This window comes from Ranitomeya imitator, chromosome 6, assembly GCF_032444005.1.
Source record: "Ranitomeya imitator isolate aRanImi1 chromosome 6, aRanImi1.pri, whole genome shotgun sequence".
Taxonomy (NCBI): domain Eukaryota; kingdom Metazoa; phylum Chordata; class Amphibia; order Anura; family Dendrobatidae; genus Ranitomeya; species Ranitomeya imitator.
In genome coordinates this window covers 488,280,792-488,306,983 of record NC_091287.1, presented here as the reverse complement: position 1 = coordinate 488,306,983, position 26,192 = coordinate 488,280,792, and the positions used below count along the sequence as shown (strand labels likewise).

General features: G+C 42.9%; 2 protein-coding genes across 4 annotated transcripts in view; both read left to right on the top strand.

The window, feature by feature from the left end:
* The window catches only part of LOC138642972 (RNA-binding protein 12B-B-like), a 37,661-nt gene extending 22,871 nt beyond the window's left edge, over positions 1-14,790 (top strand). For 2 of the 3 annotated variants that reach the window (XM_069731621.1, XM_069731622.1), the window contains one exon: positions 2,351-4,806. In XM_069731621.1, coding sequence (XP_069587722.1) covers positions 2,376-4,598 — 2,223 coding nt within the window. In that variant the 5' untranslated portion in view covers positions 2,351-2,375 and the 3' untranslated portion in view covers positions 4,599-4,806. Of the gene's footprint in view, positions 1-2,350; positions 4,807-8,612; positions 8,716-10,273 lie in introns of those variants that run through there. The other variant, XR_011314120.1, reaches the window with a different exon arrangement.
* A 5,501-nt stretch (positions 14,791-20,291) lies between these two features.
* Positions 20,292-24,013, top strand: RBM12B (RNA binding motif protein 12B). Its single transcript, XM_069731623.1, is given in 2 exon segments — positions 20,292-23,311; positions 23,313-24,013. Coding segments are annotated over 2 exon segments (2,052 nt in total). The 5' UTR covers positions 20,292-21,616; the 3' UTR covers positions 23,670-24,013.
* The last annotated feature ends 2,179 nt before the right edge of the window (positions 24,014-26,192 follow it).

The window sequence follows — 26,192 nt, the reverse complement described above, 5'->3', positions numbered from 1 at the left end:
CGTCCGAGGTCCGTCACAAAAGAACGGCACATCGCTAGCGCTTGCCGAAAACGACATGCGCTAGCGATGCGCTACAGCACAAAATCACATTGCTGTCAATGGGTGCGCTAACGGACCCGTTGCACGGCGTTAATTGCGACATTTTCGCCGTGCAACGCAGTCCATTAGCGTTAACCCATTAACACAATGTGAACCTAGCCTTAAAAGGAAGAGGTTTGGGACCACGAGAAGTCTTCCTAGACCTGGCTGTCCAGCCAAACTGAGCAATCGTGGGAGAAGAGGCTTGGTGAGGGTTGTGAAGAAGAACCCCAAGATCACTGTGTCTGAGCTCTAGAGATGCAGTAGGGAGATAGTTGACTTTGTGGAACTTTCTCCCATCACTGCAGCCCTCCACCAGTCGGGCCTTTATGGCAGAGTGGCCCGAAGGAAGCCTCTCCTCATTGCAAGACATGTGAAAGCCCACGTGGAGTGTGCTAAAAAACACACGTGGACCTTTTTGGTGAAAATTCTAAGCGGTATGTTTGGAGAAAACAAGGCACTGCTCATCACCTGCCCAATACAATCCCAACAGTAAAACGTGGCAGCATCATGCTATAGGGGTGTTTTTAGCTGCAGGGACAGGACGACTGGTTGCCATTGAAGGAAACATGAATGCGGCCAAGTATTTTTATTATTATAGCGCCATTTATTCCATGGCGCATTACATGTGAGGAGGGGTACACATAATAAAAAGTACAATAATCTTAAACAATACAAGTCATAACTGGTACAGGAGGAGAGGACCCTGCCTGCGAGGGCTCACAATCTACAAAGTACAGAGATATCCTGGATGAAAACCTCTTCTAGAGTGCTTTGGACCTCAGACTTGGCCAAAGGTTCCCCTTCTAACAAGACAATAACCCTAAGCACACAGCTAAAATAACAAAGGAGTGACTTCAGAACAACTCTGTGACCATTCTTGCGAGGAAGAATGGCAGAGGATCCCCAAATCCGAAAAACTGGTTGCATCATTCCCAAGAAGACTCATGGCTGTACTAGCTCAAAAGGTGCTTCTACTCAATACTGAGCAAAGGGTCTGAATACTTATGACCATGTGATATTTCAGTTTTTCTTTTTATAATCAATTTGCAAAAATTTCTATTTTTATTCTGTCAAGATGTGGTACAGAGTGTACATTAATGAGAGAAAAAATGAACTTTTTTGAATGTACTAACTGGCTGCAATGAAAAATGTAAATGGGTCTGAATACTTTCCGTACCCGCTGTATATCACCAAATAAAATAATTAAATGGACATTATAGATGCAATTGTGCTACAGCTCATGCGCCTGCCTGCTGAATGTGAATTTTTTTGTTTTTCCTCAAAATATCTATGTAATTATTTTATTTGGTGATATACATGTATTCAGAAAGAGAAATTCTCTCTCAAAATGGGACCGGCTGCGCCAGCGCAGTAGCAGCCATCGGATCGCTGATAGATGCTACTGTGCAGGTGGCACCATCTTGGTGGAGACAATATTTTTTTTTTTCCCTCAAGCAAAATTCCTCTAGCGCCATTCTACTAGAGGAAAGAATATTGTCTCCACCAAAATGGCGCCGCCTGCACAGTAGCATCTATTGGCGATCACATAGATTCTACTGAGCAGACGACACCATTGAGAAATAGTTTATTTTTCTGAATACATGTATATCACCAAATACAATTATTACTTGTTCATTATACATGTGATCATGCTACTGCACATGCGCCTGCCTACCGAATGTGAAACTTTTTTTTTTTTTTTTTCTTCAAAACCTATTATATTAAATATGCAAAATATTGGCAGGCCACTGAGGGGAACAAGTGACCTGTCATAAGCCATATAGATGAATATGTAAGCAGAGCACCACGTAATGCACCCCTCCAAAACCCCCAACGCCACCCCCCCCCCCCCTCGGAGCACGAGAATCTCATTAACAAAAAAACAAAGATTAAACAACCACCACAAGACGGATTTCATCAACCCAGGTATAAATTTAATCAGTGTAATGGCGCCAATCTGACACTATCTGTAGGTTACTCGGCACAATCCTGCTGACAGTTTCCCTTAAACACTGCTAACCCATTTCCCGTTAGAAGCCGTAACATCCTCCCCTATGTAATGTTTATGTAATTGGGTTGTGTGCAGTACTTTTGAATGTAGTTATCCTGCCTATGCGTACATCTTTTTATTTATTTATTTTTTTGTGCAGTTCTTGTATAGGCGTGATAACTATTTCTATAGAAAGCACAGATCAGATGCTTTGTTATATGTGCATATGTTTTACTTTACAATATATTGACCATTTTTGTTGTGCGCTTTTGTTTTCAGGTGACAATCTTGCAGACCCATAAAAATGGCTGTAGTGATCCGCTTACAGGGGCTCCCTGTGTCTGCTGGCACTGTTGACATTCGTCATTTTTTTTCTGGTTTGAAAATTCCTGATGGAGGAGTGCATATTATTGGTGGAAAACTTGGTGAGGCATTTATCATATTTGCAACGGATGAAGATGCCAGGCGAGCCATGAGTCGAACTGGCGGTGTCATTAAGAACTTGCATGTGACTCTCGTGCTTAGCAGCAAGACAGAAATGCAGAGTACTCTGGAAATGAGCCGTAAAGCTAACAAAAATCCAAAGCATCCAGCTGTACCACCTGGTGATACGAGCCGATTGGAAATGGCGAAGAAAGGAGGAAATCAAAGCAGTGTGTCAAAACATAACGAATCATATGTACAGAAGTGTGACAAAAAGGATGCATATTCTAAGGATGTCTATGTGTCTTGTTATGGGCTGCCATTCAACGTAACAATGGAAGATATGATTCAGTTTTTTAAAGGCCTAGATATTACTCAAGTTATTTTTCAACTGCGTGAAAACGGTCTTAAGACAGGAATTGCCTTTGTGAAGTTTGCAAGTGCAACAGATGCTGATGGAGCTATGAAATTTAACAATGAATACATTCGTCATAGGTTTATATCGATAGCGAAATCGACAGAAGACAAGTGGTTGGAGGCCTTAAACAAAGGTGATGAACTACACTGCAAACCAAAGAGCCGAGCAAGATCTAGGTCGCCACAAAATCAACAGTTTTATGTGCATCTGAAAAACTTACCATATATAGTAGTAAAGCAAGATATTAGGCATTTCTTTTCCGCACCGGATATAACAGATTCTCAGATTAAATTCCTGCTTGATAAGTCTAACAATCGGACAAGAGAAGGCTTCGTCATGTTGAAAAGTGAGAGGCAATACGAGAAATGTCTTGCTTTAAGCAAAAAGGAATTAAAGGGTCGGCAGGTGTTCATTTTCCCTATTGCTAGGAAGGTGATGTTGGAGTTAATAGAATCTTATGAAACACAAACCCTGCCTAAGCAACGCGACATGTATGAGGAACATCCACAGCAACGCGACATGTATGAGGAACATCCACCGCAACGCGACATGTATGAGGAACATCCACCGCAACGCGACATGTATGAGGAACATCCACCGCAACGCAACCCTTATGAGGAACATCCACCGCAACGCAACCCGTTTGAGGAACATCCACCGCAACGCAACCCGTTTGAGGAACATCCACAGCAACGCAACCCGTTTGAGGAACATCCACAGCAACGCAACCCGTATGTGAACCATCCACGGCAACGCAACCCGTATGAGAACCATCCACAGCAACGCAACCCACATCAGAACCATCCACAGCGACGTGACATGTATGAGGAATATCCACAGCAACGTGACATGTATGAGGAATATCCAAGAGGAGAATCATCTAATCTAAAGAGATGTGTATACTTAAGGAATTTTCCTTTCGACGTGAGTAAAGTTGAAGTGCAAAAATTCTTTGATGGATTTCTTGTGCATGAAGATAATATCTTCTTGCTTTTTGACAATAAAGGAGTTGGATTGGGAGAAGCTTTGGTTAGGTTTCAATCCGAAGAACAGGCTATGCGTACTGGAGTATTGAATCGTCAACATTTTTTGGGAACAGAAGTGTTTTTGACTCGTATTTCTGATGAACAGGCGAAAGAGTTTGGTGCTTTCAATAATGCTCCAGTGACACATCCTCAAGGGTATAAAGATGAGTACATAAATGTTCCACTACCACAAGCCCATGAAAACTCTTACATGGGGCCGAACTATGACCGTAGGGAGTTCAGAAGTCCTCCAGACCGTAGGGAGTTCAGAAGTCCTCCAGAAAGGCAAGGTTCTTATGCAATGGAGCTGGGTGGTAGAGATGAGTCTTTTGACAGGTTTGACAGTGGAAATCCAGATTACAATGATTACGAAAATTCTTTTTCATCTCCTCCCCGAAACTTTGATGGCGGGTCATCAGGAGCAATAATACGTATGAGAAACCTACCTTACACTATAACCAATGAAGAAATTTTAAATTTTTTCTATGGCTATAACATCATTCCAGATTCTATTGATGTAAAATTTAATAGAAAAGGAATGTCCACAGGGCACGCTACAGTCTGCTCCCCCAGCTATGAAGAAGCACTCACTGCCGTGAAGGAGTTAAGTGACAGACCCATTGGATCACGGAATATTCTTTTGTCTCTCACTAGGATTTGAAAGGACTGGATGGACTTGGTTTTAGCTTTTAACCACTGTCTCAAATGTTTGAAGTTTAACAGTAGTTGGATTTTTTTTTTTAGTTTCAAACATTTGGTCTCAAGAAGACGTAAATCTAATTTTTGTTATTGAACACATTCCACGTTTTCGCATCAGTTACTATTGTGCTATATGGTTCATTTTGATTAAAATGTTGTCCTGTAACCAAGCAAGTCTTCAAACTTATTTGACAAAAAGCAAGTACATCACCTTTTGTATGCAAAAATAATGTTAAGTTGGGACTTGGCTTAGACTGAAGATGACTATAATTTTCTTTTTAATATATAAATGATCTGAGACTAAGAATTTTTTTGTTTGTTTTTTGTTACCCAAAAATTAGTTGCAAGTTTTGGAATTGGTCAGTTATCGCAAACATTTTCTGATGTGTATGCGAATTGTGCTATGAAGCTTGTGATATGGTTCGGAAACGCACATGGCTTGGCTAGGAGTTGGGTAGTCACTGAACTGTACTTGGTATTGTTTAAGGCATATTAGGTCCTGGAAACCTTGCGTTTAATCTATTCTAACTATTTTGGATTGCTTGTGTACTTTGTGTTATTGTTACCCTGGTTTATTTTGGAAAATTGCAAATTGATGACAGGGCTATTTTTTCCTTGTGTATAGTGTTTGTTGTTTGCTAATCCGTTGTTATATTTAACACTTTACCAGTTTTTGGTTTCAATCGGTTCATTGTGGTTCTACATTGTTTAACTGCAGGATTTGGAATATGGAAACTTCATGCGGTGTGGAATCTAGCAACTTATGATATTGGAGACCTAAGAATTTGGCTAAAACCGTGTGACTTATCTGCAGTTTGTCTCTATAAACATTGGAGTGGCAAAGCCCGGGATATGTTTTACAGATGAAGCACAAGCCAACTTTTCTGATCAACGAGGATGTCAGGCTATAAATAATGAAAATGACAGCTGGCGCAGGAGAGAAACTTTTGACATGTAGGTTTTGGTTTGATAGTGGTCTGAATTTTTGTTAAATGTTGTGGCTCATTTTGGATGTAGGTCACGATTCCTCAGGAAGTTACAAAGACTGTGGCTCTCCCTTACCAAATTCGTTTTTTCATTTCATTTGGTTAAAGATGTCATTGTTGCAACCATATCCATTAAGTTAATTGCCACCCTGGAGTAAGCAGTTCACTAAATCTCTCTACCCCTTTTTTCTAAGAATAAGGAAGTTGTCATTTGGGGAGGGGGGGGGGGGGTCACAGAATCAAGAACTATCTTAATCCTATTTAAGTAAAACTTATTGTACAAAATGAGCAAAAGTGAAGTTTGGATTATTTGTCCAACTCTGGATCAGGATGTTGCACTTGTCTTAAATGCGTAAAGGCAGGTTTGGTTAGGTATGTCTGTGAAAAGTAGACTGGGGGATATAAAGATTAGAAAGAAACAAAGCTTGAAGGAAGAACATAAGATTTACTCCAGTTTAATGTAAGGTGGATGGTAGTTTAGGCCTCTCCATGAAAATGCTTCCAACGAATGCTGGATGTACAAATACATGTATTTGGGTTAATCAAATGGCGCTATGGTGGATGTCCACAGAATAATCCAAAAATAGTGTTTACGTTTCCCATCACTTTCCTTACAAAGATGCAGTTGGTTTAACAAAACCGAACCTGACACTGGACGCAAAATAGGCAGATGAAGATGAACGAGGACCTGAATGCAACATGGACATAAAACTGCAACTCATTTTGGATCAATATTTTTGCAATCCAAAGTAAATATATTGCTGAAATATGGTTTACCGATGGAGAAAGTGGGAATTGAATCCAGATACCGGTTTTGGGATGACAAAAATTATGGTAAACATTGTAATGTGGGATGTGTCCTATAAAGCAAAAAAAAAAATATCTACCAGAATGTAATCATTTGGTAGCAATTTGGCAAAAACTTGCCATCCAGAAGGCTAGTCTCTGCATAATTTTTTTGTGCCACAAGTTTAGGAATGTCTTGATGTCTCACAAATAAAATGCTGGTATAGGTTCCCCTTTTGCCAAAAGATAATATCTGAGCCATTGTGGCATGGGCTCTGCAAGACTTCTGAAGATGCACTGTAATCTCAACTACCAAGGAGTTGGCAGATCCTTTAATTCATGCACTTTTTGAAGTAGGATTCCCATTGTTTTGTTTCTGCAGCACATCCTACAGCTGCCTGGTTAGATTAACATCTTGGGATCCTGGAGGTAGTCAAAAAATCTTACTCTTTGACATATGACTTAAGACATTCGTGAACATTTGTAGTCTTGCAAGGAGTATTATCCTGCTAAAAAAGACCACTATCATTAGGAAAAGCCGCTTCCATTAAGGGTTTTATTAGGTGTGCAGCTGTGTGTAGGTAGTACGGTGTGAAATTGACATCCCCATGAATGCCAGGACTTGGGCTTACTCAATAAATCTTCCAGAGCGTCACACTTCTTCTGTATGTGATTTATTATCCAGGCTTGATTGGGTCTTTAGTCTCATCTGCACACCGTAGGCACTTTTTTTTGTGTGTGTGGACAATGGTCTGCATGGGCATTTGGTTGACCTGTAACTACACACCCCAATACCCAACATTCTGTGTTTTGGAATCTTTCATTCGTCGCCAGCATTAACTTTTTCAGCATATTGTGCTACTGTTGCTCTTCTGTGGGATCGGACCAGACAACATAACCTTGTGCTCCTATGCACATCAGTGAGCTTTGGGCACAAATGACCCTATGGGTGGGTTCATTCTTGGACAACTTTTGGTTGGTGGTAATCACTGCATATCAGGAACACATCACAAGATTTGGTGGTTTGGAGGTAATTTGACAGTCATCTAGCTTTTACAATGCGTCCCTTCAGAGTCGCGGAGATCCTTCTGCTTTCCCGTTTTTCTGCCTCTAACGGTCTTGCACATTAACTTCAAGCACTCTGGTCACTTGCTACTTTGTTAATCCTGCTACTTGACAGTTGCGGTTGTTGAAGGATTACCAATTTAAGTTGCTTCGCACAGAGGAAAGTTGTCAGAATCTGCCAATTTAGTTGGTATCACTTGACCTCCTAATATGTGTACAGTGGGCATCGCAACTCTTCAGATGATTTTAGGGGTGAGCACAATCTGCCATGTGGAAATTTAGCACACAGTTTTTCTTCTGTTGGGAAGAAGATGCTGCCAGAGGTGTCTGGAGGAAATATGTCTGGAATGGGCTTCCTCCATCCACTCTCCATACAGAAAAAAAAACAAGCACACCGTTCTCTACAATAGGGTGAGGTGTCTTTGGAGAGATGGTTGCTGACTATGAGCACTCTTGGACTGGGGCAACAGGACCACTGCAATTCTCCGAGAAGTCATGCCACAAAAAACTTACTGATTCTCAGCATCACACACAACCTATAGCCTTAACCTAATTCCCTTCACTTGCCAGGTATTTTAACATACTGATAAAAACGTAGAATATCTGTGACTGAGCATTCATATAGCTGGTTTGATACATAACTTAATTGGGAACTATACATTCAAATAAACTTTCAGAATAAGGTTTTGTGTACATAAGTAATAATGTGATTTCTCGTTTTTATGACTTCAATCCTAAATTTTCACCAGTTTAACCCTCTGCAGACTCGCTTTTATTACACAGTATTCTGAGCTTGTGGAAGGAGACGAGCTGCCATGATGTTTTTCTATTCCAATACAGAGGTATCTCCAGGTTCAGAGATGAATGGATTGGTACTCTGTGTCCGGTAAAAACTCTTCTTTATTTATGCTAGTTTTATAACATGGATGCAGGGAAGCAGGGCACTGAGTGGACAATGGACGTTTTGCTTACAACCTATTCAACGGATCCAGTTGTATGCGAAAGGGTCGTCGTCCACACAGGGACACACTTCGAAGAATTTTTATTGGTCACAGAGTGCCACCCATTTATCTCTGAACCTGGAGATTGTATGGCAGTATTAAATAGTGCCAGTGAATTTGTATTCTCACAACACACAGGTATTCAGCAGCCTGGAAGAAATTACACAGCAGAACTGAGCTGTGTAGATGTGAGTTCAGCTCTGAAGAGAGGTAAAAGACTTGAAATTTCAGTCCAATACCTGTGAGTATGCCTCTGACTTTCTCACTGCCTTTTATTTTTATTTTTTTTCTCAGTTGCACCCCTCTTCATAGAATATTAGAGGAAGGGTAACCTGATACCTCACATTGCTCGCAGTCTATATGGTTTTGGCAAGTAGTACTTATGCAACAGACATTGTATTGCAACCAGCAGGCCATGTTAGCAGTATGCTCAGTTAGGATTCTCTTCACCCATCCATAAATCATTCTATTTATTTAAAGGGATTGTACCAAGCATGGAAGTGATCCCTATCCATGTGATGAGAGAACTTTCTGACTGCTTGGACCCCTAACGATCTTGAGAATGGTGCGCTGGAGACCACCATCAGAATAGAGCAGAGCTCAACACGTGCACCTCTGCTCTATTTATAGTTCTGCTTGAAGCAGCCCTGTATAAAGCTTTCTTAACCCATTACTTGCCAAATTAGAAATTTTCATTTTACGGACTTTTCAGAAAAGGGCGTCCCAATATTCAATTAAAAAATGACATGATTTCCTATTTTGAAAACATTCATTTTACAAACACAACACAAAAAATTGGACCTAATTATAAAATCTTAGTTGCTAGAAGCAAAATATTAGGCGTCCCAAAAAAAGGACAGATAATGGGTTAAAAGTTTTCCGGTTAACACAGAAGATGCTAATTGAGCAGGCTGGTCACAGTTGAGGTCACATGATGCAGGAGAGAACTGGAGCAGCACTGGAAATAGAAGGTAAGTATTTTAAAGGTAATCTGTCAGTAGGGTCGTCAATCCTATGCTGAAAATTAGCTGTTTTGGATATGGGTTAGACAACGATCAACCTGCGAATGTTCCTCCAGAGCTTAGTTTAAAGGGCGGCACTCCTGATCTCGCTGCAGAGCTGTGTGTGACTATAACTGACACATCTGCATATTCCTCTCAGCTTCAGTGCCATCTCACAGGCAGACAGGAGTGCAATATTGTTGCAATACAGCAGAGCTGTGAGCTGCAGCTGCTCATGTGTTTGTAAGGAGACAGTTAGCATAAGTTCTACTGTTCTCTGTTCGTTACATGTCTCACAGTGGAATTGCCTCTAAGGCTACTTTTACACTAGCGTCGTACGACGCACATCGCAATGCGTCGTTTTGCAGAAAAAAACGCATCCTGCAAAGTTGTTTGCAGGATGTGTTTTTTCTCTGTAGGCTTGTATTAGCGACGCATTGCCACACGTCGCAACAGTCGTGCTGTGGTGGACCGTCGGCACCAAAAAACGTTGCTTGTAACGTTTTTTTGATGCGTTGTCTGCCATTTCCGACCGCGCATGCGTGGCTGGATCTCCACCCCCTCTTCCCGCAACTCACAATGGGGCAGCAGATGCGTTGTAATAATGCATCCGCTGCCCCTGTTGTGCTGCGTTGGCACAGGATACGTCGGCCCATCGGGTGAAAGTAGCCTTATTTAACATAAGCTCTGGAGACTCCATCTCGGGGAGGTCTATGTCCGGCCCATAGATCTTAACCTCTTCACCCCCGAGCTTGTTTTCACCTTCATGACCTGGTCAAATTTCACAATTCTCACCAGAGTTATTTTATGTGGACAAAAGAAAAGAAAATATGCGGCACTCACCCCAATTAAGCAGTGGAAAACGTGAACTTTAATGGAGAAAATGAATGAAATACATCCGTCGGGACATCAGGTAAGCAGGAGGGTGCGGTATTGGAGCTTGGACGACGGCCGTTTCGCAGACTAAGTGCTTCGACGAGTCCAGGTGGTAGATTACAACAACTCATTTCCTTATAAAGGATCTCTGGCGTGTATGTATTATTAGAAACGTGGAAATAACAAATTCAACAGCGTGAAAAATGCGTGAACTGTGAAATATTAAAATAATCTACATACAAAACATGCAATTCTAAAGGATTCTACATTTTGCAATTAAATTAACTGTACGACAGTAAATGTCACTTTACTTACAGTATTACCTTACAAGAACCTCACTTATAACAGCGCAAAAAAACCTTTAATATTCTAGAGAAATACAGACATGTCGAGCCTATCGTTTAATCCGATTGGTCCCTGTGCCTTTGCATTTAGAATCCATTTGGCTTCTTTTTGTACTAAAATTCTATTTTGATCACCTCCCTGTGGAGGAAATTTAACTGTTTCTATGCCCGCAAAATTAAGAAGATCAGGATTAGCATCATGTTTTTCTCTCATATGCTGAATAAGTCTTAGACAGCCTTTACCCGTTGTAATTGAGTTATAGTGCTCCTTAAGGGTATGTGCACACGTCCGGATTTTTAGCGTTTTTTTTGCGGAATTTCGCTATAAAAACGCTATAATTCCGCATCAAAAACGCTAAAAATATGCATCCTATCATTTAGAATGCATTCCGGATTTTTTTGTTCAGATGGATGCGTTTTTTACCGCAAAAAAAAAAGCATTCCGCAAAAAAAATGAACATGCTCATTCTTTTTGTGGATTTTTTGCGGAATTCTTTGCCAAAATGACTTTCAGGGGAAAAAAAAAAAAACGCAAAAAAACCGCGATAAATCCGCGCGGAAAAAAACGCGAATTTCTGCCAGAAATCTCCGGATTTTGTCAGGAAAAAAACCTGACATGTGCACATACCCTGAATCTCATGATCAGGGGTCTTATTGTTTTTCCGATATAAAAATATCGGCAAGGACAGAATAAAACATAGATAACAAATTTACTCTTACAAAAAATAAAATCTTTTACCACATGAGTGATAGAGCCTATTTGTAAAGGATTTTTTATTATGTGGAGGTGGCAGAACCTACAATTTCCGCATTTATGGTTACCGGCTGGTGTATTACAAGTTAGCCAAGTACTTTTAGATGATAGTCTATTATGTACCAATAAATCAGATAGATTATGGGCAGGATCATAGGAAAACCTATTACCGGTAGGTCTAATGCCTACTTTTTCTCCCTTCAAGAGGCTTCTGACTTCTTACTGGGGTGTTCTTTGGGGCAAAGCACTTTTTTGATGTACATTTTGCATAGATGTCCTGCATGAGAGCCTGGTATTGGTTCTTCAGCGATATGGATGAAAACTGCCTTCTCATCCTCCTGCTTCTTTGGGTCACGTGCTTCCAATTTTCTCCTGAAGACTTTGCACCTTTTCCCCTAACAGAGTTACAAGTTTGCATTTCTAGCATGTAAAGTTTATTTTCCTCTGGCAAATCTGTAAACATATAGTACACATTGCAGCACACCATATGGGTAATCTTCTCCATATTGAACAAAACAAATTTCTGTGCAATCGTCGTAAAGATATCGACGCGCGGTTTGATGATTTCCTCCAATCAGCTCGATCGCTGGGACTCTTCCCAGAATGTACCAGGAATATGCAAATTATCTCACACGAGCTTTAATTCCTTGACGATTTCCTCCAAGCAGCTCGATCCAGCTACACCCAAAGATCCTCAGACTCATGGTGACTCTTCACTCTTTCCAGAGTCATGTCATGTTTGGAGAGCCCCTGATGTGCCCAAAGAGTAGAAACCCCCCACTAGTGACCCGATATTGGCATTGATCTAGTGTTTTCCTGGTATGTGAATTTTATGTGGCATACATAAATTCTGCAGAGTGCTCAGGTTGGCTTGCATGAGTTGTGTAGTGTACGTCAGGTTGGCATGTGTTGTGGGCATCAGGTTGGCTTATGTTAGTAGTGGAGTGCATTAGGTTGGCATATACTCAGAAATACATTTAGTAGTCCATGGATGTAACAGTTTGAAGTATTCTTTTATACACAGGCCTGTTTGGTGGGAGCAAGTGTTACATTGGTGTTTTTTCTTATCCCCCTTCTGTATCACACTCCGCACCTTTTTTGCGACCTTCCATTCTTGGAGGTGTTAGGGACGTCAGCAGGGAAATATTGCCCTGATATGATACGGGCATCTTCAGATCTGGAAAAAACTGGGGCCAGCACCTTTCTGACTGCAAAATAATAGGACCTTGATCACTACCTCCTGGAACTGAAGGCACGTGCAGGTTTGACCTGCATATCGTGATCGCACAAAAGCATTATACATTGCCATCTGTATGATGTGCATGGCCAGCTTCTTGCACTACACCTTAGGAGAAAAAGTCCTGTAAAACAGGGAGCACAAGTGCAGATCAGTGACTTGTGTCACTGATCGGTGCTCGGCACTTGCAGGACGCACATATAGGCGGTGTAAAGGGGTGGTGGGGAGAGAAAAAAAATCCTAGTAAAACAGCGAGCATGTGTGTCGATCAGCAATTTGCGTCACTGATTAGCATTCGGAGGCAAAAGAGTTAGGAGAAATTAGGAATGTCTTCTTTCAGGAACAGCAGCAGCAACACCAGCAGTGATGGCACAAGCTTGGAAACAGTCTGCGGCACAAGGCTCAGCACAGCACTAAGACCGGTCATTGTAGGGTCAGAAGGCATCTGTGCACTCTGGTGTGACCGTCATCATCTGATCACACCAATCACAGGCTGTACAGCAGTGTTTCAGGCAATTTTATTGCCGGACACATTGAAATGGCTGACAGGATGTTCAAAATTGAACAGCCAACTATTGTAGTTGCGGGGGGCGAGGAAACCCCGGTGACAATGAGCCCGGGTGCCCTGCTCTTAGAAACAGCAGGCACTTTAATGCGATCACCGAGACTCTTGGCCAAGATATACCCAGTATGTCCAAGGTCAGAAAGTCACTCCCTTCCATGACGAACTAGGTACAGCCAAGGTTGGGAAGGAGTCAAGGACCAGGCCAGGATGGCCATAGGAAGAGTTAAGACTTAGTAAGGTGCGACTTGGATTGTCCACATAAGACTTGTCAAGAACCTGGAGTAAAGCAGAAAGACAGCCAGGGTCAGCACCAAACTAGTCTCTTCTTTTATTAGAAGCCCCCATCTGGACCTTCAGGCTATATTTTTTGAAGTTTCAAAGAACACCATACCTGGCTGCAATAATGCACCCAGGCTGATTCATGCTGCCTGCTGTTTGGAAACCGTGAAACAACTTACTGGTTCCATTTAAATGGTTATTCCCAAAAATCACAATGTGGTCTTATATTATAAATTATTTTTAAAGCACCATGGATTCCACTCTGCTGTATAATGAGAAGGGGTTGAATCATCTCCTTGAAGAGATATCAAGTTCTAAAAGTGGTCGATCGGACATGTTGGGGGAGAATTCCAGATGAGGGATACCTTGTAGATTGTGAGCCATCGCGGGCAGGGTCCTCTCTCCTCCTGTACCAGTTGTGACTTGTATTGTTCAAGACTATTGTACTTGTTTTTATGTATACCCCTCCTCACATGTAAAGCGCCATGGAATAAATGGCGCTATAATAATAATACTCGGGAGTTTTGGAGGCAATAGGGTAAGGAACATACCAGTGTAAAAGATAGGAGGTGTTAGGAGAACTGGAGATTGTGTGGGAAAATATCGGAGATTTCAGAGATATATGAAGGAGACGATTATGGAAGTTATAGGTCAACTAGATGGTGGCCCGATTCTAACGCATCGGGTATTCTAGAATGTGCATGTCCACGTAGTATGTTGCCCAGTCACGTACTATATTGCCCAGCCACGCACTATATTGCCCAGCCACGTAAAATATTGCCCAGCCACATAGTATATTGCACAGCGACGTAGTATACAGCAGACACGTAGTATATTGCCCAGGTACGCATGTAACAGGTGGACCCGTAGAAGGGCTATTCACAGCGTGAAACGGCCATCGTCGACCCCTGCACACTCCTGTCATTATTGCACACCCCCCGAGCTGTGAAGATGTTTTCTCACATGCTTGAATAAAGGACTGTCTAACTCCAGGATCGGTGAGTGCTGTTGCAGCGTCTTTGTGATTCACTTAAGGTACTGTCACACTAGACGATATCGCTAGCGATCCGTGACGTTGCAGCGTCCTCGCTAGCGATATCGTCCAGTGTGACAGGCAGCAGCGATCAGGCCCCTGCTATGCTGTCGCTGGTCGGGGAAGAAAGTCCAGAACTTTATTTGGTCGCTGGACTCCCCGTAGACATCGCTGGATCGGCGTGTGTGACACCGATTCAGCGATGTCTTCGCTGGTAACCAGGGTAAACATCGGGTAACTAAGCGCAGGGCCGCGCTTAGTAACCCAATGTTTACCCTGGTTACCATCCTAAAAGTAAAAAAACAAACACTACATACTTGCCTACCGCTGTCTGTCCTCCAGCGCTGTGCTCTGCACTCCTCCTGCTCTGGCTGTGAGCGTCGGTCAGCCGGAAAGCAGAGCGTTGACGTCACCGCTCTGCTTTCCGGCGCTCAGCCAGACCAGAGAAGCAGAGCCCCGAGGACAGACAGCGGTAGGTAAGTATGTAGCGTTTGTTTTTTTACTTTTTAGGATGGTAACCAGGGTAAACATCGGGTTACTAAGCGCGGCCCTGCGCTTAGTAACCCGATGTTTACCCTGGTTACCGGGGACCTCGGGGTCGCTGGAGAGCTGTCTGTGTGACAGCTCTCCAGCGACCAAACAGCGACGCTGCAGCAATCCGGATCGGTGTCGGTATCGCTGCAGCGTCGCTTAGTGTGACGGTACCTTTAGTAAAATCAGGGTTGAGGAAAAGATTCTAGTAATATTTTTCAGTTGGACGTGGCAAGAGCTTGGACGTGCAGATTGAAGGACAGGGCAGAGTTGAGGGTTACTCCGAGGCAGTAGACTTCTAGTGGCTTTAGATAATTTTTTTTTTTTTTTTTTAAATCTGCACGGTTTTGCACCTTTCAGCTTTGAAAAGATGCCCCTTTTAATTTCAAATTTCCACTGCAACAGTCCTGTAGGTCTAGTGCTCCTGGTGAATGATGTTCAATGCAGTCTCTCTCAGCGCTTTCATAGAATTGTTTGTCAATGTTGTTTTTAGAACATAGTTGCTCCTATGAAGGATGATGTCATAGGACCCATTACACAATGTGACTCTCTCTATACACCACTCACAAAAAGATAACAATATTCGGCTTTCAGGTGAAATTTATGGAAAATGTAAAAAGTTCACGCTACAATATTTAATTTTATCATGAAAGTAGGGCATTTATGTGAAAGCATGCAATAGTGATTTCCTCATCTTACACAATTTATTAAAACAAAAGCCAACAGTGGTGGGTATACCGCAACAAAAAATATCACTGTCTCACCAACGTATGTGGCCTTTAGCATCAATTACAGCTCGACAACATCTCATGCTGTTTGCAAGTCGAATTATTGTCTGCTGAGGCATCTGACTTTTTGAACAGCAGCCCTCAGGTCATTGATGTTCTGGGGCAAAGAGTTCCGAGCCTCTACACAGCGACTGTTCTCACAGGTTACCTATGAGGTTAAGGTCTGCAGAAAGTGCAGGCCACTCCATTTGAGGTACCCCAGTCTCCAGCAGGCGTTCAATATAGATGCAACCTTGATGAGCTGGATTATTGTCGTCCATATAAATGAAATCAGGCCTGTGCTGTTCGTGTAGAGGCACAATGAGTGGATTATTGACGTTATTACAGTAGTAGGGGCTTGTCACTTTGTCTAAGGCAATTCTGTATTGACTAGACACACCTGCCCACACTGTAACACCTCCACCACAGATGACAACAGTGGGTTATGCTTGGCGCTCTCCTAAACGTCTCCAATATTGCTGGTGGCCATCATTTCTGCTCAGCGTGAATCAACTTTCAGCAGTGAACAGCACTGAGGCCCTTTGTTCCCTTGCCCCGTGTGTCGATATTCTCTGCCCCATGCAAATGAAAAATTCCCGTGTCTGGTGCGGCCAGGCACCCTTGCAAGTCATCCAGCACGCAGTTGTAAACTGTTTTGAATAGTCTGATGTAACACTTCTGTGCCCCTCATCTCCCTTAAGTGTGCCATTCATCATCCAGTTCCAAGGGGCATTGTTCATAATGAAGTGGTCCTCAATGTGGGATGCGACCAAAGGACGTCCACTTCTTTGCCTTTGTGACTCTTCCAGTCTCTCTCTTTCACCCTGCTGACTGAGGATCATGAGGTCAAAGGAATTGTGGCAAGGCACAGATCTGGCCAAGGTTACAAAACAATATCTGCAGTACTCAAGGTTCCTAAGAGCACAGTGGCCTCCATAATCCTTAGGCTAGGTTCACATTCTGCTAGGGCAATCCGTTAAGCGCGTAGCGCTAGCGCAATGTTTGTTCGGCGTCCCCTCTAGCGCAGATCCCCGATCGAAGCTAGCGTGGGATGGACCTCAGACGCTGCAAGCAGGGTCCGAGGTCCGTCACAAAAGAACGGCACATCGCTAGCGCGTGCCGAAAATGGCATGCGCTACAGCACAAAATCACATTGCTGTCAATGGGTGCGCTAACGGACCCGTTGCATGGCGTTAATTGCGACATTTTCGTCGTGCAACGCAGTCCATTAGCGTTAACTCATTAACGCAATGTGAACCTATCCTTAAAAGGAAGAAGTTTGGGACCACGAGAAGTCTTCCTAGACCTGGCTGTCCAGCCAAACTGAGCAATCATGGGAGAAGAGCCTTGGTGAGAGATGTAAAGAAGAACCCCAAGATCACTGTGTCTGAGCTCTAGAGATGCAGTAGGGAGATAGTTGACTTTGTGGAACTTTCTCCCATCACTGCAGCCCTCCACCAGTCGGGCCTTTACGGCAGAGTGGCCCGAAGGAAGCCTCTCCTCAGTGCAAGACATGTGAAAGCCCACGTGGAGTTTGCTAAAAAACACAGGAAGGACTCCCAGACTATGAGAAATAAGATTCTCTGGTCTGATGAGACAAAGATGGACCTTTTTGGTGAAAATTCTAAGCGGTATGTTTGGAGAAAACCAGGCACTGCTCATCACCTGCCCAATACAATCCCAACAGTGAAACGTGGCAGCATCATGCTATAGGGGTGTTTTTAGCTGCAGGGACAGGACGACTGGTTGCCATTGAAGGAAACATGAATGCGGCCAAGTATTATTATTTATTATTATAGCGCCATTTATTCCATGGCGCATTACATGTGAGGAGGGGTATACATAATAAAAACAAGTACAATAATCTTAAACAATACAAGTCACAACTGGTACAGAAGGAGAGGACCCTGCTTGCGAGGGCTCACAATCTACAAAGTACAGAGATATCCTGGATGAAAACCTCTTCTAGAGTGCTTTGGACCTCAGTCTTGGCCAAAGGTTCCCCTTCCAACAAGACAAAAACCCTAAGCACACAGCTAAAATAACAAAGGAGTGACTTCAGAACAACTCTGTGACCATTCTTGCGAGGAAGAATGGCAGAGGATCCCCAAATCCGAAAAACTGGTTGCATCATTCCCAAGAAGACTCATGGCTGTACTAGCTCAAAAGGTGCTTCTACTCAATACTGAGCAAAGGGTCTGAATACTTATGACCATGTGATATTTCAGTTTTTCTTTTTATAATCAATTTGCAAAAATTTCTATTTTTATTTTCTGTCAAGATGTGGTACAGTGTACATTAATGAGAGAAAAAATGAACTTTTTTTGAATGTACTAACTGGCTGCAATGAAAAATGTAAATGGGTCTGAATACTTTCCGTACCCGCTGTATATCACCAAATAAAATAATTAAATGGACATTATAGATGCAATTGTGCTACAGCTCATGCGCCTGCCTGCTGAATGTGAATTTTTTTTGTTTTTCTCAAAATATCTATGTACCGTATATACTCGAGTATAAGCCGAGATTTTCAGCCCATTTTTTGGGGCTGAAAGTCCCCCTCTCTGCTTATACTCGAGTCATACCCGGGGGTCGGCACGGGAGGGGGAGCGGGGGCTGTGTAATTATACTTACCTGCTCCCGGCGCGGTCCCTGCAGTCCCTGGCGCTGCAGATTCTTCCTGTACTGAGCGGTCACATGGCACCGCTCATATACAGTAATGAATATGCGGCTCCACCCTCCCATAGAGGTGGAGCCGCATATTCATTACTGTATATGAGCGGTGACGCTGAACGCTCAATACAGGAAGAAGATGCAGCGCCAGGACCAGGTAAGTATACGGGGAGGGGGAGCGCAGCGCTGTGCGATAGTCATCTGCTCCTCGGTCCGGGTGTCTCTGTCTTCAGCAGTGACGCTCAGGTGAGAGGGTGCGGTGACGTAGTCAGTGTGCGCCCTGTGCTGAGCGTCAGTGCCGAAGACGGTGCCGCACGAGGAGCAGGTGACAGTGCCGGGGTCCTGAGCGAAGACAGGTGAGTATGTGATTTTTTTTTTTTTTTTATGGCAGCCACAGCATATGGGGCAAGTGACTGAGCGGAGCATCTTATGGGGCCATACTTGTGCAGCATTATAAGGGGCAAGTGACTGTGCAGAGCATCTTATGGGGCTATAACACTTGTGCAGCATTATATGGGGCAAGTAGCTGTGCAGAGCATCTTATGGGGCTATAACACTTGTGCAGCATTATATGGGGCAAGTAGCTGTGCAGAGCATCTTATGGGGCCATACTTGTGCAGCATTATATGGGGCAAGTGGCTGTACAGAGCATCTTATGGGGCTATAACACTTGTGCAGCATTATATGGGGCAAGTGGCAGTGCGGAGCATCTTATGGGGCCATACTTGTGCAGCATTATATGGGGCAAGTAGCTGTGCAGAGCATCTTATGGGGCCATAACACTTGTGCAGCATTATATGGGGCAAGTGGCTGTGCAGAGCATCTTATGGGGCCATACTTGTGCAGCACTATATGGGGCAAGTAGCTGTGCAGAGCATCTTATGGGGCCATAACACTTGTGCAGCGCTATATGGGGCAAGTGACTGTGCGGAGGATCTTATGGGGCCATACTTGTGCAGCACTATATGGGGCAAGTGGCTGTGCGGAGCATCTTATGGGGCCATAACACTTGTGCAGCACTATATGGGGCAAGTGGCTCTACGGAGCATCTTATGGGGCCATAACACTTGTTCAGCACTATATGGGGCAAGTGGCTCTACGGAGCATCTTATCGGGCCATAACACTTGTGCAGCACTATATGGGGCAAGTGACTGTGCGGAGCATCTGATGGGGCCATACTTGTGCAGCACTATATGGGGCAAGTGGCTGTGCGGAGCATCTTATGGGGCCATACTTGTGCAGCACTATATGGGGCAAGTGGCTGTGCGGAGCATCTTATGGGGCCATACTTGTGCAGCATTATATGGGGCAAGTGGCTGTGCAGACCATCTTATGGGGCCATACTTGTGCAGCACTATATGGGGCAAGTGGCTGTGCGGAGCATCTTATGGGGCCATACTTGTGCAGTATTATAAGGGGCAAGTAGCTGTGCGGAGCATCTTATGGGCCCATACTTGTGCAGCATTATATGGGGCAAGTGGCTGTGCAGACCATCTTATGGGGCCATACTTGTGCAGCATTATATGGGGCAAGTAGCTGTGCGGAGCATCTTATGGGGCCACACTTGTGCAGCATTATAAGGGGCAAGTAGCTGTGCGGAGCATCTTATGGGCCCATACTTGTGCAGCATTATAAGGGGCAAGTAGCTGTGTATAGCATCTTATGGGGCCATACTTGTGCAGCATTATATGGGGCAAGTGGCTGTACGGAGCATCTTATGGGGCCATACTTGTGCAGTATTATAAGGGGCAAGTAGCTGTGCGGAGCATCTTATGGGCCCATACTTGTGCAGCATTATATGGGGCAAGTAGCTGTGCAGAGCATCTTATGGGGCCATACTTGTGCAGCATTATAAGGGGCAAGTAGCTGTGTAGAGCATCTTATGGGGCCATACTTGTGCAGCATTATATGGGGCAAGTGGCTGTACGGAGCATCTTATGGGGCCATACTTGTGCAGCATTATATGGGGCAAGTAGCTGTGCAGAGCATCTTATGGGGCCATACTTGTGCAGTATTATAAGGGGCAAGAGGCTGTGCGGAGCATCTGTATGGGGCCATAACGCTTGTGCAGCACTATATAGGGCAAGTGACTGTACGGAGCATCTTATGGGGCCATAACACTTGTGCAGCACTATATAGGGCAAGTGGCTGTGCGGAGCATCTTATGGGGCCATAACACTTGTGCAGCACTATATAGGGCAAATATCTCTATGGAGCATCTTATGAGGCCCTTATTACCCTTTATGCAGCATTATATTGGACATATTTTAATATGGAGCATCCAATGGGGCCCATCAAACTTTATGGAGCATTATATGGGGCTCCTGATTCAATATGGATATTCAAAAACACTTAACCTTCTGATGTCTCAATTAATTTTACTTTTATTGGTATCTATTTTTACTTTTGAAATTTACCGGTAGCTGCTGCATTTTCCACCCTAGGCTTATACTCGAGTCATTAAGTTTTCCCAGTTTTTTGTGGCAAAATTAGGGGGGTCGGCTTATACTCGGGTCGGCTTATACTCGAGTATATACGGTAATTATTTTATTTGGTGATATACATGTATTCAGAAAGAGAAATTCTCTCTCAAAATGGGACCGGCTGCGCCAGTGCAGTAGCAGCCATCGGATCGCTGATAGATGCTACTGTGCAGGCGGCACCACGTAATGACCCCCTCCCCCCGGCTGCCTCGGAGCACGAGAATCTCATTAACCCAGGTATAAATTTAATCAGTGTAACGGCGCCAATCTGACACTATCTGTAGGTTACTCGGCACAATCCTGCTGACAGTTTCCCTTAAACACTGCTAACCCATTTCCCGTTAGAAGCCGTAACATCCTCCCCTATGTAATGTTTATGTAATTGGGTTGTGTGCAGTACTTTTGAATGTAGTTATCCTGCCTTTGCGAACATCTTTTTATTAATTTATTTTTGTGCAGTTCTTGTATAGGCGTAATTACTATTTCTTTAGAAAGCGCAGATCAGATGTTATATGTGCATATGTTTTACTTTACAATATATTGACCATTTTTGTTGTGCGCTTTTGTTTTCAGGTGACAATCTTTCAGACCCTTAAAAATGGCTGTAGTGATCCGCTTACAGGGGCTCCCTGTGTCTGCTGGCACTGTTGACATTCGTCATTTTTTTTCTGGTTTGAAAATTCCTGATGGAGGAGTGCATATTATTGGTGGAAAACTTGGTGAGGCATTTATCATATTTGCAACGGATGAAGATGCCAGGCGAGCCATGAGTCGAACTGGCGGTGTCATTAAGAACTTGCATGTGACTCTCGTGCTTAGCAGCAAGACAGAAATGCAGAGTACTCTGGAAATGAGCCGTAAAGCTAACAAAAATCCAAAGCATCCAGCTGTACCACCTTCTGGTGATACGAGCCGATTGGAAATGGCGAAGAAAGGAGGAAATCAAAGCAGTGTGTCAAAACATAACGAATCATATGTACAGAAGTGTGACAAAAAGGATGCATATTCTAAGGATGTCTATGTGTTTTGTTATGGGCTGCCATTCAACGTAACAATGGACGATATGATTCAGTTTTTTAAAGGCCTAGATATTACTCAAGTTATTTTTCAACTGCGTGAATACGGTCTTAAGACAGGAATTGCCTTTGTGAAGTTTGCAAGTGCAACAGATGCTGATGGAGCTATGAAATTTAACAATGAATATATTCGTCATAGGTTTATATCGATAGCGAAATCGACAGAAGACAAGTGGTTGGAAGCCTTAAACAAAGGTGATGAACTACACTGCAACCCAAAGAGCCGAGCAAGATCTAGGTCGCCACAAAATCAACAGTTTTATGTGCATCTGAAAAACTTACCATATATAGTAGTAAAGCAAGATATTAAGCATTTCTTTTCCGCACCGGATATAACAGATTCTCAGATTAAATTCCTGCTTGATAAGTCTAACAATCGGACAAGAGAAGGCTTCGTCATGTTGAAAAGTGAGAGGCAATACGAGAAATGTCTTGCTTTAAGCAAAAAGGAATTAAAGGGTCGGCAGGTGTTCATTTTCCCTATTGCTAGGAAGGTGATGTTGGAGTTAATAGAATCTTATGAAACACAAACCCTGCCTAAGCAACGCGACATGTATGAGGAACATCCACCGCAACGCAACCCTTATGAGGAACATCCACCGCAACGCAACCCTTATGAGGAACATCCACAGCAACGCAACCCATTTGAGGAACATCCACAGCAACGCAGCCCGTATGAGAACCATCCACAGCAACGCAACCCACATCAGAACCATCCACAGCGACGTGACCTGTATAAGGAATATCCACAGCGACGTGACATGAATGAGGAATATCCAAGAGGAGAATCATCTAATCTAAAGAGATGTGTATACTTAAGGAATTTTCCTTTCGACGTGAGTAAAGTTGAAGTGCAAAAATTCTTTGATGGATTTCTTGTGCATGAAGATAATATCTTCTTGCTTTTTGACAATAAAGGAGTTGGATTGGGAGAAGCTTTGGTTAGGTTTCAATCCGAAGAACAGGCTATGCGTACTGGAGTATTGAATCGTCAACATTTTTTGGGAACAGAAGTGTTTTTGACTCGTATTTCTGATGAACAGGCGAAAGAGTTTGGTGCTTTCAATAATGCTCCAGTGACACATCCTCAAGGGTATAAAGATGAGTACATAAATGTTCCACTACCACAAGCCCATGAAAACTCTTACATGGGGCCGAACTGCGACCGTAGGGAGTTCAGAAGTCCTCTAGAAAGGCAATGGTGGTTCTTATGCAATGGAGCTGGGTGGTAGAGATGAGTCTTTTGACAGGTTTGACAGTGGAAATCCAGATTACAAAGATTACGAAAATTCTTTTTCATCTCCTCCCCAAAACTTTGATGGCGGGTCATCAGGAGCAATAATACGTATGAGAAACCTACCTTACACTAATAGCCATAGAAAAAATTTAAAATTTCTTCATTGGTTAAACATCATTCCAGATTCTATTGATGTAAAATTTAATATAAAAGGAATGTCCACAGGGCACGCTACAGTCTGCTCCCCCAGCTATGAGGAAGCACTGACTGCCGTGAAGGAGTTAAGTGACAGACCCATTGGATCACGGAATATTCTTTTGTCTCTCACTAGGATTTGAAAGGACTGGATGGACTTGGTTTTAGCTTTTAACCACTGTCTCAAATGTTTGAAGTTTAACAGTAGTTGGATTTTTTTTTTAGTTTCAAACATTTGGTCTCAAGAAGACGTAAATCTAATTTTTGTTATTGAACACATTCCACCTTTTCGCATCAGTTACTATTGTGCTATATGGTTCATTTTGATTAAAATGTTGTCCTGTAACCAAACAAGTCTTCAAACTTATTTGACAAAAAGCAAGTACATCACCTTTTGTATGCAAAAATAATGTTAAGTTGGGACTTGGCTTAGACTGAAGATGACTATAATTTTCTTTTTAATATATAAATGATCTGAGACTAAGAATTTTTTTGTTTGTTTTTTGTTACCAAAAAATTAGTTGCAAGTTTTGGAATTGGTCAGTTATCGCAAACATTTTCTGATGTGTATGCGAATTGTGCTATGAAGCTTGTGATATGGTTCGGAAACGCACATGGCTTGGCTAGGAGTTGGGTAGTCACTGAACTGTACTTGGTATTGTTTAAGGCATATTAGGTCCTGGAAACCTTGCGTTTAATCTATTCTAACTATTTTGGATTGCTTGTGTACTTTGTGTTATTGTTACCCTGGTTTATTTTGGAAAATTGCAAATTGATGACAGGGCTATTTTTTCCTTGTGTATAGTGTTTGTTGTTTGCTAATCCGTTGTTATATTTAACACTTTACCAGTTTTTGGTTTCAATCGGTTCATTGTGGTTCTACATTGTTTAACTGCAGGATTTGGAATATGGAAACTTCATGCGGTGTGGAATCTAGCAACTTATGATATTGGAGACCTAAGAATTTGGCTAAAACCGTGTGACTTATCTGCAGTTTGTCTCTATAAACATTGGAGTGGCAAAGCCCGGGATATGTTTTACAGATGAAGCACAAGCCAACTTTTCTGATCAACGAGGATGTCGGGCTATAGGTAATGAAAATGACAGCTGGCGCAGGAGAGAAACTTTTGGCATGTAGGTTTTGGTGTGATAGTGGTCTGATTTTTTGTTAAATGTTGTGGCTCATTTTGGATGTAGGTCACGATTCCTCAGGAAGTTACAAAGACTGTGGCTCTCCCTTACCAAATTCGTTTTTTCATTTCATCTGGTTAGATGTCATTGTTGCAAACATACCCATTAAGTTAATTGCCACCCTGGAGTAAGCAGTTCACTAAATCTCTCTATACCCCTTTTTTTATAAGAATAAGGAAGTTGTCATTTGGTAGCAATTTGGCAAAAACTTGCCATCCAGCAGGCTAGTCTCTGCATTATTTTTGTTCCAGACGTTTAGGAATGTCTTGATGTCTCACAAATAAAATGCTGGTATAGGTTCACCTTTTGCCAAAAGATAATATCTGAGCCATTGTGGCATGGGCTCTGCAAGACTTCTGAAGATGCACTGTAATCTCAACTACCAAGGAGTTGGCAGATCCTTTAACTCATGCACTTTTTGAAGTAGGATTCCCATTGTTTTGTTTCTGCAGCACATCCTACAGCTGCCTGGTTAGATTAACATCTTGGGATTCTGGAGGTAGAGTCAAAAAATCTTACTCTTTGACATATGACTTAAGACATTCGTGAACATTTGTAGTCTTGCAAGGAGTAATATCCTGCTAAAAAAAGACCACTATCATTAGGAAAAGCCGCTTCCATTAAGGGTTTTATTAGGTGTGCAGCTGTGTGTAGGTAGTACGGTGTGAAATTGACATCCCCATGAATGCCAGGACTTAGGCTTACTCAATAAATCTTCCAGAGCGTCACACTTCTTTTACTAGCTTGCCATCTTTCCTGAATGAAGAAAAGACACCAAACTGTATGTGATTTATTATCCAGGCTTGATTGGGTCTGTAGTCTCATCTGCACACCGTAGGCACTTTTTTTTTGGTGTGGACAAGGGTCTGCATGGGCATTTGGTTGACCTGGAACTACACACCCCAATACCCAACATTCTGTGTGTTTTGGAATCTTTCATTCGTCGCCAGCATTAACTTTTTCAGCATATTGTGCTACTGTTGCTCTTCTGTGGGATCGGACCAGACAACATAACCTTGTGTTCCCATGCACATCAGTGAGCTTTGGGCACAAATGACCCTATGGGTGGGTTCATTCTTGGACAACTTTTGGTTGGTGGTAATCACTGCATATCAGGAACACGTCACAAGATTTGGTGGTTTGGAGGTAATTTGACAGTCATCTAGCTTTTACAATGCGTCCCTTCAGAGTCGCGAGATCCTTCTGCTTTCCCGTTTTTCTGCCTCTAACGGTCTTGCACATTAACTTCAAGCACTCTGGTCACTTGCTACTTTGTTAATCCTGCTACTTGACAGTTGCGGTTGTTGAAGGATTACCAATTTAAGTTGCTACGCACAGAGGAAAGTTGTCAGAATCTGCCAATTTAGTTGGTATCACTTGGCCTCCTAATATGTGTACAGTGGGCATCACAACTCTTCAGATGATTTTAGGGGTGAGCACAATCTGCCATGTGGAAACTTAGCACACAGTTTTTC